This window comes from Cannabis sativa, chromosome 1, assembly GCF_029168945.1.
Source record: "Cannabis sativa cultivar Pink pepper isolate KNU-18-1 chromosome 1, ASM2916894v1, whole genome shotgun sequence".
Taxonomy (NCBI): domain Eukaryota; kingdom Viridiplantae; phylum Streptophyta; class Magnoliopsida; order Rosales; family Cannabaceae; genus Cannabis; species Cannabis sativa.
In genome coordinates, this window is record NC_083601.1 from 38,232,451 (window position 1) to 38,256,106 (window position 23,656).

Consider the following 23,656-nt stretch of genomic DNA (forward strand, 5'->3'; position numbering starts at 1 on the left):
AGAAATAAAAATAAGTTTCGATTAGTTCTATACTTCTATTATTTTGATTGAAGAGAAAAAATGTATAGTGACTCACTGGATAAGATGCGATTTGTCACAATACTATTTTAATTTATTAAAAAAAAACTAAATATTTTGATATATTTTATTTGGTAAAATTATATTAGTGATTGTTTTCCTAAATTTTAACAAAGGTGACTTGATAATATGATGACACGAGAATATTTAAGATTGAGTTAACGAGGAATATGTAAAATTATTATCTCTCAAAACACATTTAGTGGAAAGGATAAGTTGGAGTAGTCACCCGGCCCTCTTAAGTACTTCTATGTACGGGGGAATAGAATGATCACCCCTTGGCGTGAGTGAGGTGACTACTCCTCCAAAGAGATGGATAAGTATCCCCCAAAGGGGGTTAGATAGTCATCATTCCTTTAGGGTAGATCATCCACTCAAGGGTGTTAACATATAGTCTAGGAAGTAAACCCTTCACCCCCTGTACCCTCATAGTAGTTCATATACACACTAAGGGTGATAGCTTAGTTTAGGGGTTTAACCCTTACCCCAAATACACACCCTACCTACATACATGTGTGGATAGTGTAAAACTTGCTACATACGTATCAACAAGAATACAAGATTACATACTTCTAAGCATTAAACACCATATGAGGAGCGGGGAGGTGTTGTCTCGGGGGTACCACTTCGAGGTGAGTACTACCCCCCATAGGGGATTGATTGGTCAGGCTGTACTCTAGGGGTTAAATCCACACAAACTGACACATCCAATACTCTCTCAGCATCATCCATTAATCTTGCATGAAGTTCAAAAGTGGTTACAAACACATGAAATATAGCGGGATACTACCGCAAGAATCAGATCTCAACCACCCCCAAAAATCAAAGAAATAGATGAGATATTTTAGCATCAAGGTCGTGTCTCCTGAAGTGAGACGCACCAATCCTTTTCCTCTATACAGGGTCACACATGACTTAGGAAGGCGATCCGAAAATTATCACTCAAAGAGCAAAAATTCTATCAATTTTATTCTTTGCAGTCAAGAGCTTGTTCTTAACCTGCAACAAAGATTAATAAAATACAAAGGAAGTAGACTATTACCAATACTTGGGACTGAATCTCTTTAAATTTTAGTGTTCTTTATCAACATTTATTAAAATTTTAGATTAATTTCTCACTCCACATCGGTTGACTAAAAATCCAATAACATTTTAGTACTTTTATTGAGAGTTTCAATAAAAATCTCGAAGCATTTCACAAAAAAAATGGTGTTTACCAAGAGATCATCTCAAGAATGACCTGATGAGGAAGGTGATCATGTCCACCAAGTCCCGTCAATGAGCAACCTTGCTGGAAACAATAGTGAGTGACCACCACGTTCTATTAATGGTGGCAAACCACTACTCAGGCCACCACTGGCCAAGGAACAACTGGGCAAGCTACTGCCCAAACCACGGTTGGTCACGAGATAATCGACCAAACTACCGTTGTTGGGCAAACAATTACTGGGCGTATGACTAACATCCCCGCCATGGGGGAGGGGCTACTAGCGGCGCCGTCAGAAGGGACAATACCAAAAATTTCATCTCAAGCCAAATCCATATCACTCGGGGTATTGGCATCTTTAGGCCAAGGCGGGAACCCCATGTGGACATTGAAAGAACTGACCCACAAATGGATCAATTAGTTGATGCAATAGGACAGGTGCAAGGTCGTGTCCAAATCGTGTATACCAAGAGCAAACCCGAGTCAAGCAGCTTTGGCTGAAAGCTTTGTCAACCAAAAGAGGAAACTCTTGTCCAGGAGCATGCTCGTGAGATGAGAACGCGCCAAAATGACTTGGATGTCGCACTCAAAAGATTGCTGACCTAATACATATGTCCAACAAAATACTTAAGGTTTAAGTACTGACGCTAACAACTAACAAATATCTCAGAATTAGTGGACCAACAAAAAGAAGTATTTACCTCTAGGAATCAACAACAAAGGGTCGTGGATGGACCCAAAGGTACTTGAAGATGCTCTTAGCTAAAAACTTAAAATTATCGCCAAAGTGCCAAACACTCACCAATCTCTTCTTTCTTTGTTAGTTCTTTCATAATAGCTAGGAAAAATATTTAGCTAAGTTACTGTGTTGGTTTAAACTTATTTAATTATATATTTTTAAATAATGATTGTGACATACTTATATTAGTTAATAATTACAAACACTACATACTCTCAATGATTTTAACCTCACAATTATGTAATCCTTATGAATATTTAAATTACACACGTGCTGATGATATAACATAATACAAATAATATACTATGTTAATTTATCCAGTAAATTATATTTGATCAAGTAAAACGTGGTAAGGAGTATACTAGACATCACGTTGTAGCAAAACCAAAGAGATCGTAGACGTAGAGCACGCAGAGGTAGATAGATAGATATTAGATAGATAGACTTCAAACATTTGTTGGAACGTCTTGTCGTTTTCGCACATGGGTTTCGTTAAAGCAGAGGAGCCACATGACTTGGGCTGATTTCCTAAATAATAATATGTTTCAACGAAAATAGTGTTAAACCACGTGTATGTCACGTGCGCAGATCAATTTCCCAATTAACCATTGCTCTTCTTCTCAGCTAGCCTCTGCACATTGACTTCACCATACTCATTACTCTTCATCATCATCATCTCTGTCCTTCTCTCTCTAAAAGACTAAGAAAATACCTAAAGCGATGACTGAAGAAGGCAAGAAGAATCACCCACCTGGAATCTCCGCCGACCAGTACGGTACCTTCCAAGGCGTAGCCAATTATCCTCCTCCTCGTCCTCCACCCCCTGCCATCGGCTTCCCTCAGCCCGTACCACCGCCGGGAGCCGTTGATCGCTCCGGTCATCCATCTCCTCACATCTATGATCATGGATATCAAACAGTTACCGGTAATTACTTACAATCCCTTTTCTTTAAATATGTGGTTTTTCTTGGGTTGAATACATGTCTTTTTAAATTAATAATAATTATAATTAGATGAAATGAAATTTTGGGGAGAAATTTTGATTTTTTTTTTTGAATTGGGAACTAGTTCGTTTCTATTGGTATTGGATGTTGTTAATTGCTTGCTAAGTACTCTGTTTTGGATAATTTGTGGGTTTCGTTTATTTGCTACGTATAGTTATCCACCTAATTTTGAGTTGTATCTAATTTGAGCTATATTATTTCAATGTTGGACTTGAAATTTTTTATTGTGTTGTTCGGTACCCAGTTGAGGGTCTTAATCATAGAGAACAGAAATGAGAAAAAACTTCAGACCAGAAAGAACTGCTAAGATTTTGGTGATCATGGACGGAGCAGATCTTGAAAGCGAAAGATTTTAATTAATAAGAGAATCCGGGGCAGATCTTGAAAACCAAAGATATTAATTAATGCGAGAATTTTTCTAATTTTCCTCTGTGGATAAATTTCTTTTCCCGACCATATTCAAAAGACTTTTTTTTTCTTTCTAAAGTTATCACTGATACACCACACATGTGTGTTGTTAGAGAGTCTACAGAGTCGACATTTGATAATGTGTGGTAATTAAGATCCATAGCAATTTGATTTATTGCCAGTTAGTTTTGAGATGAAACTCCATAAATTTTATTTTACCACGCGTCTGAAGTTGTAATATAGTTCTGATGTTTTTCCTTGGAAGCTCATATATTCTTTGAAATGTTATAGAAAGATAGTGATAATTGATATGTCATGGTGGACTTGTAAAAAATGTGAAAATAAAATCTTGGTTCTGAACCACACATAATGTCAATTCATATTCATTGTTCATTTCTTCTTTCTGGTATTTTCCTATTCTTTCCCTAAACTCAAGCATCACACGGCAGCTCTTGTAAAGTAGTTACGAATATGTGGGAAATAGCCGACTTATGTCATAATCAGGATAAACATTTGGTGATGGCAGTACTTTAACATTATTTTCTATGTTGATCTACACTTCATTTTTAAACAGGAAACTTTTAGTAAATGCTTGGATGACTTCAGTATATGTTTTGAATTATAGATGAACCTTCTGTATTCTGCTGGATTAACCTCCTTTGTGTGAGTTCATAGATCTTCATTGTTGTTGCAGGTTATGCAGTTGCCGAAGGGAGACCTGTAAGAGAGCGCCGTCTTCCTTGTTGTGGTATTGGCCACGGCTGGTTCCTGTAAGCTGTCTTTCATATATCAATTGCCCTCCTTTCTTTAGTTTCTTTTTTGGTACTGGTTTTACTTTTATGGGTTACCATCTTGTTTCTTTGGCAGCTGCCAAGTTTTTTTCTTCTAATTGGGCAATACATAATCCATACATCTATAAGAACTAAATATTAGTAACAAACCTCTAAGTAGCAATCCTGAGAGTGAAAGCAAAGTACTTAAGACAACTAAGCATAGAAATGGAATTTATTATTTTAAATGCATTCTTCTAGAAAGATAAATGCGGCTGATTTTGCAAATTAGTTTGGTTTGCAAGGTCTATAAAATTCTGTACTTAGGACTTGGTATCAGATCAACAGAAGTGACAGAATGTTTTAGAGGGAGGAGAGAGCCACAAGTCATTGTGCGGTCTGTGAAATAATTATAGAAAGTAAAATGACCTTGGGGAACATATATGAAATAAAAAGTCATTCCTCTTTGGCAATTGACAGTAGTAGATGGGAGAACACCCCCCAGCCCCTTTTTCTTTTTCTTTATTTGCTATTATTTCTGTGATCTTTATCTCTCCATTCTTGTGCTGTTTTTGTTTCGCCTTCAGTTTTGTTCTAAATTTTTGTGTTTTAAAAGATGCTGGTACTTTTGAAGGTTTATAATTGGTTTCTTCATTGCTGGACTCCCTTGGTATCTTGGAGCCGTGCTTTATTTCTGTTCCAGGAGGATGGACTACCGAGAGAAACCAGGATACATCGCCTGCATAGTTGCTGTGAGTAACTTCTTTCTTTGCTCACCTTTTTTACTTGTATGTTTTTGTGGTGGGTGTTTAGTGTTTAATAAGCAAGCGTGAGTTGCATATATACTAAGTATATATTTATGCTTTTGCTATGTAAACTTCCTTTCTTATTATATGTAAAAGCTTCTTGATCTGTGCTAGTGGCATTGAACTTCTTTTCCTTTCGTTTAAAGTTAGATGTAACTTTACTTACCGTGTGCACTTTTAGACACTTATCAAATCCAATGTTTTAGTATGTTTCTTTGAATTGATTTTGCTATTAAGATTTAGTTACCATGGACTGCTTTTGTGCAGGCTATTCTTGCCACACTGGCTATTGTGTTCGGGGTAACCAAGGGAGCTGATGATTGGTAAATTTGTGTCTGTCGTGAAGATTTGTATAGTTTGTGAAAGGGGTCGTATACATATTTGCAGATTCGTATTACTGTGACTATTTTGTATTTTATTCATTGTGTGAATTTACGAGATTGATTATGATATCTCGAGAATAGTCGAGATTGATTTTAGATGCTCCCAACTTGAATTATTTATTTAATATACTTGATGTTAATCTTGTTCATCAATAATGTATGTACATGTATGCATCTGGCCTTTAATAATCTTGTTGGGGTTTTCATCTACTGACTAATTTTCAAAAGCATCGACAGGTGCCCCCTCCCAACATTACATTTTTATTAGTATAGTCTATTCCAAATTAAAACTTCTTGTCTCGAATTGTAGGAGCTATAATTTCACAGGGCTGGCTTTGAGTTAATTTGAACTTTAGAAAAAATAATTTTTTTGAATCTTTTTATAACAATAAATAATATTTTTTAAAAATTATTAAAAAATATGTATATTTATTGAAAGTTTTTTTTTTATTTGAGCTTCTAAGAATGCTAAAAATTTACACATTATCTAAAAATATAATATTTTATTTTATTTATTTTTCACATTATTTTTGGCACTGTTATAGTCTTACTTTTAAAAATATTCTAATGTATAACACTCTTTAAAAATGTTATAATAATGATATCACACATTATTATTTAATATATATTTTAATTTTTAGCTACAATAATTTTTTAGCTTCAATCTTTTATTAAAAAATGATGAATAATATCAATGTTACAACATAACATCCATGCAAAACTTTAGAATGATATTCTCTTTTCTTCAATAGTATATTAGTATAGCATCTCAATGTTTTGTTACATAATATGTTTACATCATCAAACATCCTCTAAAGTTTTACCATTAGTGATGCTCTAATATGGGTGGGTCCTAAGCGTGAATCCTACATAATTCTATATATATTTTTACTAAAAATTATTGATATTTATAATTAATGGTAGAACGTGTTCTATATAAACAAAATTAACATTTGATTTTTATGTTAATTGATAAAATAGAAAATAGCAATAGTTCTCAAGACCAATTCTCTGTTTTTTCGACAAAAAATCTTCTCATAAATTAAAATTTGATCTTGTATTTTCAAGTGGTCTTTGTTCTAAAAAAACAAAACATTTGATAAAATCACACCAAACATTTACTTGGCATATTCTCCTTACATATGAGTGTTTTTCAAATATAAAACAAAGTAAGAGACGAAAGGTCATGAGCCTTGAAGTAGGATGAATTCAACATAAAATCGCATTGAATGCGTAAAATAATTTTATTCAGGGTGTATAATCATTCTTATGAACACGTTTTTTGTTTAATTATTTTTTGATAATAATTTTGTGCACAATTTTTATTTACTGTTTGGTTGCTCAGAAAAGTTGTGAAAGTTAATGTAATACAATCTATTTGACTTTTTTAATGTAACCGAGAGTTTATATACAGCAATACTCATTGTATGTAGTGTTATACCTTTATTAAGTAGATTATTTCTTCTTTGTTTATTTTTATGCTTAAGCCTAGAGGACTTCCAACAGATTTTTTATTCTATCATTTAAAATACATAATTAAAATTTTACTTTTTTTTTTTTTATTTTACAGTACATTTTTACATTATATCATACGTTAATTTTTTTTTATATATTTTTTTCTATATCATTAAATTAATATTATTTTTATAATAATAATTTTCTAACATATATACAATATAATATACATAAATAAAATATTACTTATATATTATTAAAATAAATTTAGAGAATGCACTAAGGGTGTACGCTGGTCAGTTTAGTTGGTTTACTTTACATTTTATTCAACTCAATGTAAAATCGATTTACAAATATCTAAGTGTAACCCGTCCAATTAAGAAAAAATTAATTTTCAACCCGTCCAATAAATAATATTTTTTTTTTGCATTCAACTATTTATTTTAATTAATTGTGATAATGAGACAAATATAAAAATTGAATATAAAGTACAAATCATTTATACATTTTAAAATATAAAAAAAAAAAAATACATTAACAGATATGATTTTCTGTAAATAATTATGTTTGGACTATGTTATACAATGATTATTTTTATAATATTGATATACATATGGACTATGTGATCTGGTTGTATACAATGATTTTATCACTGGCGGAATCAGACAAAGACCCGAGGAGGGGCCAAATAGGAAGGTCAAGCGAATTGTATTTTTACTTTCTTTTTTTAGAAAATAATAATAAAATTAGGCGATTTAAAAATTTTATAACCTTGAACTATTACAATGATGGTATCGTACCTTTTGAAATTTTTTCCGCTAAAATATGTCAATGTAGTTGATGTGTTATTGTCAGCGCCACATATTTAATTTAAAATTTTAAAATATATTTTCTTATTAACAATAAATTATAGGATAAATACTATTTTAGACTCTCTACTTTGTAAAAGTTATCAATTAGACCCTCTGTTTTGTTAAATGACAAAATAGACCATATATTTTTCAAAATGGTAAAAATAGGATCCTAAACTCAATTTTTAACAATTTTATTTTTTAGTATAACTAACTTTAAGATAATTTCTAACACGAACATATACAGAAAATGTAACTAGATTTGTTATAACATCGTTAGATCAAAATATTATTAAGTTTTATTTTGACAAAAAATTAATTCAGGGTCTTATTTGTACATTTTTCAAAAATACAGGGTCTATTTTGTCATTTAATAAAACATAGATTCCAATTAGTAACTTTTACAAAATACAGGATTCAAAATGGTATTTACCCTAAATTATATGAATAAAAAGAAATTAATCTTAAATTTTCTTATTAATTATTGATAAGAAAAGAAATTTCGTAAATTTTAAATTATTTTTTATTTAAATTATACATGTGGCACTTATGTGACAATGACACACAAGTCCCATTACTATTTTATTAGCCACATTGGATAAAACTTATTAGAAGTCTTATATTTGTGACATAGTTCAAAGGGAATAGTAAATAAATTCAAAAGAGGATTTGATAATCGTATTAATTTGAGGGACAAATCCTACACATAGCCTTTAAATTAATATAAGAAATAGAATACACTTATACAACCCGTATATAATAATACACATCTATTTATGTACATTGAGGTAAACTAAACTAATTATATTTATTTAATAACTAAATTTAATTTTTATAAATTATATATATATTAAAAATAATTCCCCAAAATATTAGGGGGACCATGGCCACCCCATACCATAACATAGTTTCGCCACTGAATTTTATGTTATACTCTTGAATTTATCTACTTTGTTTATGTTATATTTGAACAATTTTAAAATATAAAAATAAAAAAATTTCTTAATATTAATAATTAATTAATTATGATATATTTGCATTATTTATTATTATTATTATTTTGGTAAAACTCCTGTTTGTTTGAAATTTTTATTTACTTGATCTTTTCTTTGACAACACCCAATCTTTTATTTATAAATTTTAGACATCAATTAAATTCATCGTTAAATATTAAATGAGATTACTACTAAGTCTACTATGTATATCTATATACAATACACTTGACATTAAAATTTTAAAACCAATAAAAATATACTATGTATATGTATGTGTATATACAATGATAATAACAAAAATCTAATTAATATTTAAGAGCAATATTTAACTAACACATGAAATTAAATATAAAAAGTATTGCCAAAGAATTCAAAAAATTGTGTACAAAAATTAAAACATAAAATTTTTTACTGTATAAAATTAAAACATAACTAAACTTCACGTTAATTATCTTAATTTTTTTAAAACGCTATATTTTAGCATTTTTTTTATCTTAATATTTTTGCATTATTGGGTACACAGTGATAATTCCCAATTAGTTTTGTGCGCCAAAAGTAGCCTAAATTTCAACACATCGTTAGCTCAAAAGAAAATTTTGAAAACGAAAAAAGAAAAAAAGAAAAAGAAAAATAGAAAGAAATAGAAGAGTAAGACGAGAGGGATTTGGCGTCAGATGGAGGGAGCTACAGTTACAGGTTGCCAACATAGTAGAGTTTAGACGAAGACAAAGACGAAGAACAACGCTCACCACAACTCCATACCTCTCAGCTCCTCCTAACTCTGCCCTAGTAGTCCCTCCTCTGTTTTCTTCTCCACCGAAACCTACGACGTTTTTACTGACTTGACGTTCTTCGAATTCAAGGTCGAATTTTGTTTGCATAAGATTTGGAGGGTTTTCATTAACAATTTTGATTCAGATGTGCCGACAAGAGTCGCGGGCGCGTATGTCGGCGGAAGAGGAAGTTGCTGCGGAAGAAAGCCTTTCCATTTACTGTAAGCCTGTCGAATTTTACAACATTATTCAACGCCGCGCTATCAGAAATGTAAGCTTGCTTCTTCTCTAACATTTGTGTTTTGCGTATTCTCGTTTTCTTCTTCTGATTTTTGTGTCGTTTTTCTGTTTGTAGCCGTCGTTTCTTCAAAGATGTTTGAGTTACAAGATGGAGGCGAAGCACAAAAGGAGGTAGTTTTATGTTTATTTGGAAATTCGTGCTTAATAGACAAACTGTAGAGGGTAGACCCATTTGGTGTTTGAGTTTATTAGGATATTTCATAGTCCAGTATATAGGAAGGTTGTTCCAGTGGTCAGGTACATGCTTTGCTCCCCATTCTTCATGAAAGTTCAGTGGGAGAATATGTATGTATGTGTCTCAGGTTTCGACCCTTCTTCTCGCCTCACACAGGCACACACACAAACAAAGTATCATATATATGCATCTTTATCTACATTGTTTGCATTCTTATTACTTTCTAGACTTGTTTATTCTGTTAATATTCTCACCCCCACTTCTAATTTAGTAGATGTTGTGGATTTTTCTTTCAATGTGAAGTGCAACATATGCTGAAAATCATGGAGAAGTTGGACTTTATTGTTAACATTTTTAGGGACTAATTTAATTTTTGCATTTGAATTGTAGAATACAAATGACAGTTACCCTTTCAAGGATTGAGAATGCTGTACATACTCCGAATTTGTTTCCTATGTACGTTTTCTTGGCAAGATTAGTTCCGGATGTTGCAGCTGCAGAGGTAAAGCATGTGCATTTACATGTAGTGAAAATTAGTCTTATTGTTTTGAATTACAATCGAGTAAAGTAAATTGATTGGTCAATGCATATAGTTATCCTCATTTTACTTTTCAAATATTTTCTGGTCTGTTGGAAGATCTTTATGGTCGACTGTTCTTGTTGTCTAATTGTAGTTTTGTTTGGAAAAAAAATAGAACTCAGCTGTATATCGATTCAACCGAGCATGCATGTTGACCAGTTCTACTGGGGTTGAGGGGAGAAATCAAGCTCAAGCAAATTTTGTACTGCCTGATATTAATAAGCTTGCAGTGGAGGCTAGATCTGGCACAGTTTCTATTTTGCTTGTCAGCTTTGGTAAGCGTGAACAATTTAATTTGTTGAAATGGATTTATTTATAGCTGTACAAGGATCTATTCACGGAGTTTGTCTCTTGTTATATTGTTGCAGTGGGAGTTCAAAATTCTCTTGGTGAATTTAATCTGCCAAAAGGTCCAATTAATGTTTCTTCATTTCCTTGTAAGTTGTGAATACCTTAATTGTTCTTGTACATGCTATCCTTAAGTGTGTTTTTTTATGAATCCAGATTTAATATTTTGGGGACAAATTTTTTGTTGTTGTTCTTTGTTTTGCGTTATATGGAACACAGAAAATTTGCAAAAAGAAAAATGATAGAAAAGCCTTATATTGCTGTCTAATTTGCCAAATGTAATGGAAGATATTCATGAATAGTAACGTACTCATATTTTGTTATCAACTAAAGAATGTAATTTGGTTTCTATAATGTTTTAACATTATCCTAAATAATAACTGTTTCTCTCTCTCTCTCTCTTTTTTTTTTTTTTTTTTTTCAAATTCCAGCTGTGAATGTATCAAGTATGAAATATAACTCATTTCTCAAAAACGTTTCCAATTAGGTGATTGTTTTTATCAATTAACTTCTTTTGTGTTTGACAGCCAAACTCGGGGGAAACTGCCTTTGGGGAAAGATACAATTGGAGTCACTTTATTTCTCATGGGAGAATTCTCCAAATTTTAGTCTGGGGCAGAGGGCTGAAATGATTTCAACTATCGATATGCACTCTTGCCTCATGAAGGTATGCTGTCATCTGATGCCTAGACTTAACTTCTTTGTTATCACAAAAGGTGTACAACTTATTAATTTTAATGGCCATTCCATCCCTCCAACAAACAAAACAAGAAAAAGAAAACAGGATTTGTTTATGGTAATTTTCTTTTTCTTTCGTGTATAGTATCTCTTATTGGTACATTTCTTCTTTTTTCCTACAGCTGAGCTCTTCAAATGAGGAAAAAAGCATCTCCATTGAAGTTCCATATGATTCAGAAACTGTGGTTTGTTCAACTCTCAGTTTCTTATTTGACTTTATATATTACAACTCGCTCTTCTTGCTTACACTCTTCTTACATTTGACTGTTATTGATTATGTTCTCTTGCCCTTTTTTTTTTGGCCTCTCAAAGAGTACTTCTCAGCAAGTTCAAGTTACTGTTTCAGCAGAGGAAATGTGTGCTAAAGAAAAATCTCCGTACAATTCTTACATGTCTAATGACATCCCTTCTTCGTCTTTGTCTCATATTATTCGGTAAAGTTTTCTATCTTCTCATTTATATATATTTTATGTGCATTTACAACTTTCAGATACTGATTTCATTTCTTCGAGAATACATTGGTAGTGCTATTTCGTTTTTAAATTCACTTCTATATTCTTCCCTCTCCATATTCACTAGTACATTGTTATGTAATCACTAGTAAATTAAACCAAATAACATAAGTAGGAAACTCATCCGATTTTCTTTTTCACATTACTTTGGGACATAGTTATTAATTTTTATTAAGGTGACACAACTGATATGGATATTAAGAAATGATTGGACGAATAACCAGTTCAAGTGAACTTATAAAACTTAAACCTTTCTTTTTCTTTTTTTCATTAAAAGAAAAGGCAGATGGTTAGAGTTAAACCTATTACATTTAAATATAATTCTTAAATGGAAACAAAATATCAAACCTAAGATGTTTAGACGGCCACTGAATTAATAAGATAGTTTTAATATGATTGGTAGTGCAATACTAACTTACTGAGTCTTCCTTTCTAGATTTCTAAAACAAGAAAAGATCAACAGATCAACAAAAGCATATAATTGTGATAAGACAATATTGTATTTATAGAGTTAGGGATAGGATTTAGCAACACAACTTTTGTTGGACTAGGTCTCCTTATCAAATGTTTCAGTTAACTAAAAAAACCCACTTTTACTTCAACTAGACTTTAGAAATGCTAAGCTCATTAATTATTGATCACTAACTATATAGTTAAAATGATGAACAACTATTCATCAACTCATATTTTAATAAAACATTTAAAACGTTAATGTAAGTCTAAATAAAAGTCTAACAAGTTCTAGATAGGGACTCAAATTTAATATCTTACAAACTAAATAAGAAAATGAAGAAGACTAGACTTTGTTCAACCACAACTATGCCCTTACCCAAGAGGGGTAGTTCAGATGGTCAGGCATGTGGTGTGCTCCCACCCACAGGGTTTGAGGTTCGAATTCCTTCTGGATACTTACATAACAATTGCTCAGTTTCTTGGTCCCCAAATATTGTAGGGGTTAGGCAGTCTCAAAAAAGAAAATCATAAATATGCCCTTGTCCAAGGGAATCATGCTCAAGCCTTGTGCTAAGCAATTATGAATTGCACCCTCTTTCTCCCACCCTGATTATAGTAAGAGTTTCCTACAGCTAGTGTAGGTTTCCTTTGAATTTGTCTGTAGCCTTTATATAATTATAGAACTTATAATACTACAGCTAGTTTAGGGTTTTATTGAATCTATTCAGTTTCAGACCTCGGTGCATTAGGTCATATTTTCTATTTTTAAAAAAATACACGTAAATGCATTGGTGTTTGTTTTTAGCTTATGCCATTTCTATTTTCAAGTTGTTAGGGTTTTTATATGACAGAAATAAAGATTCAGCATGAAAAAAAATGTCACTGTTTTGTACATTTCTGTTATGAAATTGATAATCTGTTTCCTTGGTATGAAATATTAATGTAATTTGATCATGCATGTGTATAAATAGTGTCAAATCCTTTATGGTTTCTACTAAATTAAAAACGTCACTAGTTCCATCAGGTTGAGAGCAGGAAATGTCATCTTCAACTATAGATATTACAACAATAAGTTGCAAAGGACAGAAGGTATTACATGCTTTAATATTTTGGGTATTGCGTACCCTTGATTTGTCTATTACTGTACGATACTATCTCATCAATTACTATGCTTATTTATATATTTCACCATTTCATAATTGCAGAGGGGTTAGTTTTGATAATAGAGCTTTTTATAACAAAAATATACTCCTAGTGCTAGGATTTCTCTGATATTTTCGTATTCTCTCACAATTCGCAATATACTGTGTTTAAAGTGATAGTTACTCTTATATATTACTGTTTTATCTTTTATGGTACAAATGCCAAGCATGGACAGTTATTTTCATTTGTAATTGTGTTGATTTGAGGGAGAGGAATAGGATGAGGGTGAAGGTAAGGGTGAGGAAGGGAGGGAGGGAGCGAGCGGGAAGCTAAGTATTTTAGCATCAGTGATTATATTTTTGTTCCCCAAGAATTGTAATTTTACACGATTTTCAGTCTTCCTTATCTTTATTTATTTATTTAAATGACTTTTACTTATCATCCCTTACTCTCTTATTTGAGCTTTTATGTGATGTTTTTTCATCAATTCTTCATTCTGCAGTGACAGAAGACTTTTCTTGTCCATTTTGCTTGGTGAAGTGTGCAAGCTTTAAGGTTGAAAATTTCCTTAATTCAATGTTTAGAAATTCTCATTCTTTTAATCTATTGTGAACTGCTGTTATATAAATTTGCAGATCAGTGAGTTTCCATTTTATTGATGTATAGTTTTTTTAATAGGGCCTGAGATATCACCTGACCTCATCACATGACCTCTTCAATTTTGAGTTTTGGGTTGGTAATCATCGATATTCTTGTTGGCAATACCATCGTTTAGACATGGTGAAGTTGTGTGTTTGTCTTTCTAACTTTTGAGCTAACTGATATTTTGTAGGTCACTGAAGAGTACCAAGCTGTGAATGTGTCTGTGAAAGTTGATAATGGGCGATCTGAGGTCTGATAATCTTCAAAATAGATCTGGTTGTTTCTTTAATTCACTCTAAAGCTATCAACTATAACTGATAATACGGGTTTAAAAAAAAAATAAAAAAAACTATAACTGATAATGGGCAATCTGAAATCTGATAATCTTCAATGGTTGTTTCTCTGAATTACTCTAATATAATCAACTCCAACTGGCATTGGTTTTCATGTTGATTGTGTTCATGAATGTGTTTGCTGCACGGGACACTTAGCCAAAGATCTCTGTATTGTACAATGTTGATTAGGGGGTTAAATTATCTGCCAATTTTAGAGATGAATTACATTTATCAAACTTTGAATTATGTAGTTTATACCTACACCGTTTGTAAACTAGAAACGCAGACTGGATTGAGTCAAATGTTCTTTCAACTCAGGGTCCGTAAATGCTTGATGATTTTTGTAGTGCTTTTACAGTTATGTTTGAATCATGAGAAATTTGGAGTGGTTGTGCATGTAGTTAAGAATCTGTTTCTTTGCATGAAAAAACACCAGAAGGGTGGGAAATATGTGGATAGAACATCCTTTTTATGATTAAATTGATATGCATTTTAATTATTTCTTTTGTATATTACAACTCTTAGCTACAAACCTTTTTACTTGTTGGATTAGAAAAATTCTGTCTTTATTGGCTGCTAATACATTGGCATTTTGAATAAAAAATGATACTATTACATCTTTTAGTCATATGATCATATCCTTACAAATTCAAGATGTTATTACTCCTGGAATCTTTTTAGTAACTATTATGGGTTCGTTACTCATTAAATTTCATTTCTTTTACTATCTTTAGATTGTTGCAGATAGTGTTGACCCTAAGCTTGAAGTATTCTCCTATTAGTAAGTCTTACTATTGTTTCTGTTTTAATCTATGCTATTTGGAATGATAATATTGTTGCTTTAGACTAAAATATAAGCTCATTTATATCCAGTTCAAAGCCACTTAAACGCAAGAGACCGAAAAACTTAATTCCTGATGCAAAGCATGTGCATCCATATGTCTTAGAGCCGGATTTGCGTGCAGGAGCCTATGAGCGTCTGGACAAGGCAGATGGTAATTTTCCTTTCGTTTCACTTTGGTAATTTTCTGTTTTTTATTTATATGTAATCATTTTGGGGATTCTGATTACTTTTTCAGAATATAGATGTTATGTAGTCTGTAGACTGTAATAACTCGTACAAACTTGAAGGAGGTAAACGCCTTGCAAGAAATATGCAAGTACATACTCTAGATTTTAAGTAGGCAAACAAGATTGAGTACTTATTCAAAAAAGAGAGTGGAATAGTCTAAACGCTGACAAGAAACAAGAGTAAAACGGATAAAGCTCTGCAAACATGAACAAGAAACAACATAACTCCTTGTTTTATTCTTAAAAAGAAATTGAAAGCAATTTTTGAAAGTGAGATCTCCCTAGTTAAAATTGAAGTTGGTAAATTGTAAACCCCCTATGTAAATGTAGGTAAATATTTTGCTGGAAAAAACGACCCAACTTAAGGGGGTTTTCTTGTAATCTGCCTATCAAAGAATTGTTGCATATTTTCTCTTTACTTGGTCCTGGGGATTGACAGGGATGGCATATTTGAAAATACTTTTGTCCGAAGAAATTCAAAATTATAAATGTAGGACTAGGGGATGCATGGATGGGTAGTCAGATATATTTATTGATATAAATTCTGTGGTAGGGCATCACTTTTGTTTCTATTGGTATTTGGTAGGGACGTTTTTGTTTTCAGTATGTGGAGAAATTATAATTATTATTATTTTTTTTTATATATGAATATGTACATTATAGCTATACCACACATCTTACATGTTTTTTAAAAAAATTAGAATAGTTTGTGATGCCAAGAATAGAGTTCAAAATAGTTAGTTGCATGTAAAAAAATAAATTAAAAAACTAGTATGCATCAAATGACTGTTTGAATTTTATTTTTGATACTGTAAATTATTCAAATTTTTCTAAAATTGATGGGATGCATGTTATAATTATAATACACATCGTCATATTTTTATATTTGGATACCTAAAACAAAAACGTCTCTACCGATAGAGACAAAAATGGTGTCCTTACTATAGTCTTGTCCTAATATATACATATATACAGTAAAACTTATGAAAACACCTCAAACAAGTTTCTTGTGATTCTCTTGTTGAAGGAACTTGGAATGCGTGGATCGGTTTGTTTACTGGTCAAATGGAATTTGCATGTAACATCTATAATAGATTGCGCATTGTAGGTGATTGAGCTGATACCTACAAATTTTGTCACGCTCCCGGAATCCTTTTCCCAGGGACTAGTACATTGCATTGCACTATATGTCTGCATGCGCTGGTCCTGTAAAGAATCCTTTAGTCCTTTTCTTGCTCCACCTTTTAGGTGAATTTATATACTTTTTTCTTTTGTTATGTTCTGTCATTAGAAAATTTCAAAACTAAAACTTTTGTCTCAATTGCTCGCTCCTGTAAAGGTTAGATGGCTTGTAACATAAGTGTGGATTTCATTTATATTTCTGGCCTTGGTGCTTCAGCGTGTGTACAGTGTGTTACATCTAGCTCTTCTGTTGCAGGAGCTTCAGCTGTCTTACCGATACCACAATCTGACCCTCCTTGCGCCCAGTTAACCTCTGGAAATATTCTTGCACCTCCTGCTATGTTGCAATTTGCAAGGACTAGAAAGTTATCTGTTGAACGGACAGACCCAAGGAAGTATGTCTTTCCTTGCCTTCCTCTGTTTCATGCTTTTATTTAACTTTTTGCGGATTAGTTTAAAATTTGTATTAAACATTTCCAGTAGATATTAGCTCATTAAAGTAAGGTAGCGTACTCTCAAGATCTCCTCCACTAGTCTACCTAGTCAATCAGAGCAAATCTTAGGCCAGGACATTGTTGTGTTTGGATCCATTGCTTTTGCTTGTGTATGTTGCTTCTTTTGTGTTTTGATTACATGCAAACATAGTGTGGTGATCAACAAAGGACATGTATATAATGACACTTATATTCTAGAATTCCTTGCGTTTGAGATTCTTGTGGTTTGGCTGTAGGATCTAGTATCAAAAGGATCTAGGATAAGTAACTAGAGGATGGGGCTAAGTGTAGAAAACATAATGAGTCGTACTGATTATCTGCAATGTTGGTTCAGTTAATGATTTCGATTGTTTTACTGGATCATCCGCTGTTTGTATTACTGTGCAGTTGATCACAACCACTGACTTTTTCATGTTCTTTTTTTTTTCTCCCTTTCTATTTAGTTATTTATTTATTGTTTAATAAGATACATTTATTTGGATTCGAAGTAGGCACTATAGGGCCATCTAATTATGTATTGTTTCAACTTGGTATTGTAATTGTTGCAGAGTGATAAATTTGAATTTTCTTTTGACCTAGATTTCATTTTAATTTTTTAGTTGTGCCCTCTTGCGGAAGCGCCAGTTCTTTCACTCGCACAGAGCCCAGGTGACAAGTGACTCATATTATCTAATGTTTCGTCCCCTTTCAAATTTACTTTTTCCTTTTCCTTCTTTTATTTGAAGATTGTCTCTGTGAACTAATTAAGCCTGCCATTTCTGAATGATCTACTTGAGTTTCCCAATTTATTGCCACAGTTGTAGCTGATTAGATAAATAATAAAAAAATAATTGATGTGTTGGTAAGAGTTTAGAAGTCCATTGTTTTTCACTGTATTATTTCTCTTTTTTAATAATACAAGTAGTACTGTTTTGTTTTGTTTTTTTTAAGAAAAAGGTTCATTGTTTTTCAATGTTAGGGTTGTTGTGCTTGTATTTGTTTTTATTAGTCTGTCGTCATTTCATGGTCTAGGGCCTAGGCTTGTTTATGCATCTCTCCTTGCTAAACTCACCTTCTCGCTGCACTACAGTATACTCCCAAGTTTGAACTGAAACCAAGTGACTGTAGAGTCACTAAACTCACCTTCTCCCAAGAGCTAATAAAGCTCAGTAAAGTCACTAAATTCCAGTAAATTAGACCCTCCCTCGAAACAAGAGTCCCCATATCAGCAAAAACTTAGCCCAACTGAATGGCAATGTTGTACATCACCCAAAAAGCCCCTAGGACACTTGAGCATCCCCTGAGCATGCTAATACAATTTCGCATGCTAAACTCTTTTCCTTTTGTCTTAAATAAGTGAATGGGAACTTTATCATATTTATTTTCAGAATCTTCACTGTATTATTTTGAAATTCTTTACGAAATTGGGAGTGTTGTTTTCACAAGCAATCTTATTGAAAGGTTAGAATGTTGGTTAATTATATATGCTACAGTAACAATTTTTATGCTTTTGCTTCATGAACCTTTTACTTGTCTAAACAACATTACTATCATTATTTTTCTATAATTTGTAATCCATGTTTTGATGTTATTTGCTAAGATAGATTTGACTCATGCGAGCAATAATAACAGGTTTAGCTTTTGCATGAACTATTTTAGTTCATATTTCTATTTTTCACGTGCATCAAAGATTTCATTTATTACCTTTGATCAATTTACATGCAACTAACTGTCCATCTGAAATCTGCCTCTCTTATCACCTCTTGCTTGAAGCCGATGTCGATCGAACAAGTCTTATCAGATAGGGACAGTGAGGATGAAGTTGATGATGGTGTTGCAGATTTGGAAGATCGAAGGGTATGTATAATTGTGGCTGCTCTCCCTCTCTTTTAATATGTCAAATTTTCTTCATACAAAGCTTTGGTAGACTTTTCATCACAATCTAACCACTATTGTCACTTCCATGGCCACTACAATACAAGCACAGCCAACATCATCTATCTCCACCACATTGTTTTTCATCTGACTGCTGCAAATTCAAACCACAACTACTGCAACCTCCATCATTATTACTGCAACAACTATCATCACTACCTTGCTATTTGATTGAATGCCATCTTTTTGCATGCCAGATTTAGCCAGGAAAGGGACCAACTTAGCTTTCTTAGTGGTGATTCTGTAGAACCGGTTCTAAAGCATGTATATCCCTTAGATTCATTACAATAATTTTAGTTGTTTTTCGTTTGCTTTTTTTTCCTCTTTTTCTGTTTTAGTCCTATTTTAGTGTGGCTTGGGTCTCATTTAGACAAAATCATTTAAATTGTCATATTGGCCATTTTTCTAGTTTGATTAAATGTTAACAGTCATCTTTTGGAAAGTGCGAGTTTGTTGAGAAAGCTCATCAACTCTAATAGAGAATTTTTTTTAAGAGTAAAAATAATATTTAGCAGAAAAATTGAAAAAAGAAAAACAAAAAGTTAGGAAGTTCATCAGACTGTCATTGATACACTATGATTTTGTAGATGCTTGATGATTTTGTTGACGTGACCAAAGATGAGAAGCAAATGATGCATATGTGGAATTCGTTCGTACGGAAGCAACGGTACTATTCTATCGACTTTGCTTATTCATTTAATGAAGTTCTTTTATTGGGAGTTTTTTTTTTCAGAATATATCTAGATAGTGTTTTTCTTGATGTTTTCTTGTTTGTGTGGAACTGGAACTTTTAAGAATGATAACGGTGAGAGATTCAGTAAAGTAGAACAATATGAAATAATCCTATTACATGATCATCAAATCAACAAAATTGACATAGCACCAGATAAAGCATTATACGAAAACATCTAATATATAAAATTTATTGCATGCTTTATGTCTATTGGCTAGTTACAAGTTACAGCATTGCATTTCTGATAATATACTTGAGCACAACACTGAAACAAAAAAACTGTATTTTTTTTTTTTAAAAAATGTCAGTGCTATACTGAAAGAAAATAGAAGCTGTAATTGGTGATTCTGATCATGTTGGTCCTTTAATTTTGTTGTACATTGATTAAGGATAAATGAGCAAAATTGCTATGCTTAAAAGTAAAAAGTGTGGCTCTTTTCCTTGTGGTATTGGTATACTAGCAAACTAAACATAATTTTACTTGGTGGAGCTTCCAACAGTTGATACTGCTGGAGTTGGCTGTTACCAGTACTAAAACATGTTTCAGTTCATATCACTGTGTGAATAAGATCTCAAATTCTTGAAAATATTTGCTTTTTCTATGTAGGGTACTTGCTGATGGTCATATTCCTTGGGCATGTGAAGCATTTTCAAGATTGCATGGACCCGATCTTGTCAAAAATCCATCTCTGATATGGTAACTTCGTTTACTGGCTGTATTTTGGTCTCAATCCTTTTTCATTCACAATTTTATTTTTGCCAACATGCAATTTGTGGACCTTTTCGTTTTTGGGCATGTGCTGCCGTCTTTTTTTTTTCTTAAAGAACAAGAATGAAAGCGCATGCCATGATGCTTACTTGGTCAACTCAAATATTTTTGGTTATCATTTTAAAATGCATGGTATACATATATATACATACATACATTTATATTTATGTATACATTTTCACTAATGTGAACGAGGAATAAGTCCATGGCTTTCTCCTATAATCTTGGGACCTCAATTTACAATTTGACTTGTAGCCTGTTTGTTGGGATGCTAAACTTTAGGTGATAAACGAAATTATGGTTTTTGAGCTTTTGAAATCTGAAACTGTAATAGATTTATGGTTTCCATTTTCACTCGACCTTAATTATGTGTGATAATTTTCTTTTGAATTGATAGGTGTTGGAGAATATTTATGATCAAACTTTGGAATCATGCCCTTCTTGATGCACGGACCATGAACAACTGTAACATAATTCTTGAACGATGCCAAAATCAGGCTTCGGATCCTTTTTTACCTCCCCAAAGTGGGGTTTGAACCCTGGCCAAGTACAAAGGTAAAAACGAAACAGTGGACATTGCCACTGGATTTTTCCAAGTTGAACGGAGTAGGCAACCATTTGTTTTAGTGAAGAAGCAAATGTAGAAAAGTTTCGGGTTACAGAGTTACGATTTTACCGGTTTCAGTACTTTTGTAAAACTTATACATTATACTTTGTAGACGAGTTTTATTAAACGTTGAGGTCAATGAAATGAAATGACTACAGAGTTCTATATATTCCTTGGACGAGAAATTCAACTGTATGCTAATTTGGAGGCATATAGTTTCATGAGTTCATTGACCTCTCTCGTCGAAGTTGCGTTGTGTCATTGCCGTATGGCTGGGGAAGAGTTTATATTCATTTTCTTAGATAATGTTCAAATTGATGAATTTATGAGTTTTATATATCACATGAATATCATATTGACTAACGTATATCGATTGACAATGAGAAAAAAATGAAATTGGCCATTGAATCGAACATTTGCACAGCCATTTGAAATTTGAAATAAGAGGCATATGGGTTTGTCAATGTTTTTGCTGTCATTGAATCGGACATTGGCTATTTAGATTCTACTTGTCTTTGTTGATGGTAAAAGAAAAAAAAAATAACTTTATTTTGGTTCTCTGTACATCTATAGTTTCAGGCTAGCGGCTAGATAATTGTTTAGTTAAATAACATCTACTGAATTAGGTATCGGGTTTATATATATATATAGAGCATATGTCTATACTAGGCATCATTGTTTTGTTCCTTTCATAGGAGTGTTTTTGTAGCATAGATGATAAAATCAATCCTGATAAATGGAAGAGTGTATAATAACACTTAATATTTGGGTTGCATTAAATTAATTTTTTTGACTAATTAAATATTATATTCTATCTTCCCTTTTATCTCTCCTCTTCACAATGTTTCATCAGTTTCTCCACATTTTCAATGAAAAAGTATTAAAATGAAATTTTAGACACTATAGATTTTATTAAAAAGTATTAAAAAAAAATAATTCTAACAGAATTTGACTGTTTTTTTCTTTAAAAAATCAAAAGAAATAATTAACTCTTCCTATATATAAATATATATATATTTATATATATATATTGTCTTATAAAAATTAGAATGCAACAATTTTAAATGTCCCCATCTTTGTGGTGTTTCTTTCTCCATGCTTTGAATTTGTGAAGTAATTGAGAACTATTAATTCTCTTATAACCAACAAGAAAATATCTTTAAAAATAACCAAACTATCATATATTTGACATAATAGATGAATAAAAGGAAAAAAACAAGAAAATACAAAAAAGGAAAAAAAAAAATTACAAATATACTATAGACCGGCCGACCCTTTAAACATTTATACAACCCACATTTAAATATTTACAAAAATACCACATGCTCTAAACCTTCAGTCGCACGGAATGAACGATCAAGAAGAACAGACCTCAATCGTTCAAATCAGCAACACAACCAAAATGAAACCAAAACGAGAGAAATATCACCATTAATTCCGGCGAAATCAACTGGAAAAGAAGACATGCAATGATCTAAACAGAAAATGACGAAAAAAAAAACCAGAAAAATTGTGAAGAAACTAAAATTACATATTTGTTTTCTGTTTTATTCGATCAAAACAACTTCCCCTAATATCGAAATCCAGATTCATGAAATGTAGATCAGTAACAAATAGATCTTGAGCTCCCACCGAATCCAAAACAATGTATGATGTGAAATTTTTTTAAAAAACCTCATGAATAATAGATTTACGTTATATACAGTTGCATTTTGGTTGATTACTGGTTTCCAATAAGGAATATATTTTTTAAAAACACAATAAGAAGAGCAAATTCGAATTAAGGTACAACCAGTTACATATAAGTTTGTTTATTTTTGGTTTTTGCTGCCTTATAGTTGCATTACCATTTTATGATAGTTTATATATTATCCAGGAATTTAATTTGACGGGGACCAAGAAATAGCAGTTATACATGATAAATTTTGTGCAAATAGTTGCATATTAATTTTATAATGAAATAACATATGCAAGTAGCAAAACTATAATAAAACTACAAAACAACTGTATACAAACTAAAATACAGGAAAAACTCTTTGAACATCAACATCCATGATAAATCTAATTGTTACCCATTGATGATATAAAAATGGACAGGAAACAACTAGAGAAAAAACATATTAAAAAAAAACACATACAAAAGGTGTTTACACTATTAAAAAAACTATTACAAAATGAGAAATAATCAAAT

The 23,656-nt window shown here is 32.0% G+C and overlaps 2 protein-coding genes across 3 annotated transcripts; both read left to right on the forward strand.

Moving 5' to 3' along the window:
• The first annotated feature begins 2,462 nt into the window (after positions 1-2,462).
• LOC115706717 (large ribosomal subunit protein eL20z) lies at positions 2,463-5,548 on the forward strand. The gene is made up of 4 exons (XM_030634435.2): positions 2,463-2,949; positions 4,131-4,206; positions 4,841-4,958; positions 5,280-5,548. The coding sequence occupies exons 1-4, from the start codon at positions 2,745-2,747 to the stop codon at positions 5,337-5,339; spliced, it is 459 nt and encodes a 152-aa protein (XP_030490295.1). The 5' UTR covers positions 2,463-2,744; the 3' UTR covers positions 5,340-5,548.
• Positions 5,549-9,228: 3,680 nt separating this feature from the next.
• LOC115706711 (polycomb group protein EMBRYONIC FLOWER 2) lies at positions 9,229-21,828 on the forward strand. 2 transcript variants are annotated; one of them, XM_030634427.2, is made up of 20 exons: positions 9,229-9,740; positions 9,825-9,880; positions 10,335-10,446; positions 10,640-10,799; positions 10,893-10,961; positions 11,400-11,539; positions 11,733-11,795; positions 11,923-12,044; positions 13,591-13,664; positions 14,221-14,273; positions 14,397-14,450; positions 14,551-14,610; positions 15,430-15,476; positions 15,569-15,690; positions 17,205-17,343; positions 18,042-18,090; positions 19,195-19,278; positions 19,944-20,023; positions 20,697-20,786; positions 21,256-21,828. In XM_030634427.2, the coding sequence occupies exons 1-20, from the start codon at positions 9,615-9,617 to the stop codon at positions 21,392-21,394; spliced, it is 1,839 nt and encodes a 612-aa protein (XP_030490287.1). In that variant the 5' UTR covers positions 9,229-9,614; the 3' UTR covers positions 21,395-21,828. The 2 variants fall into 2 exon arrangements, with proteins under 2 accessions (XP_030490287.1, XP_030490288.1); XM_030634428.2 differs by having other exon boundaries at positions 13,600-13,664.
• Positions 21,829-23,656: the final 1,828 nt, after the last annotated feature.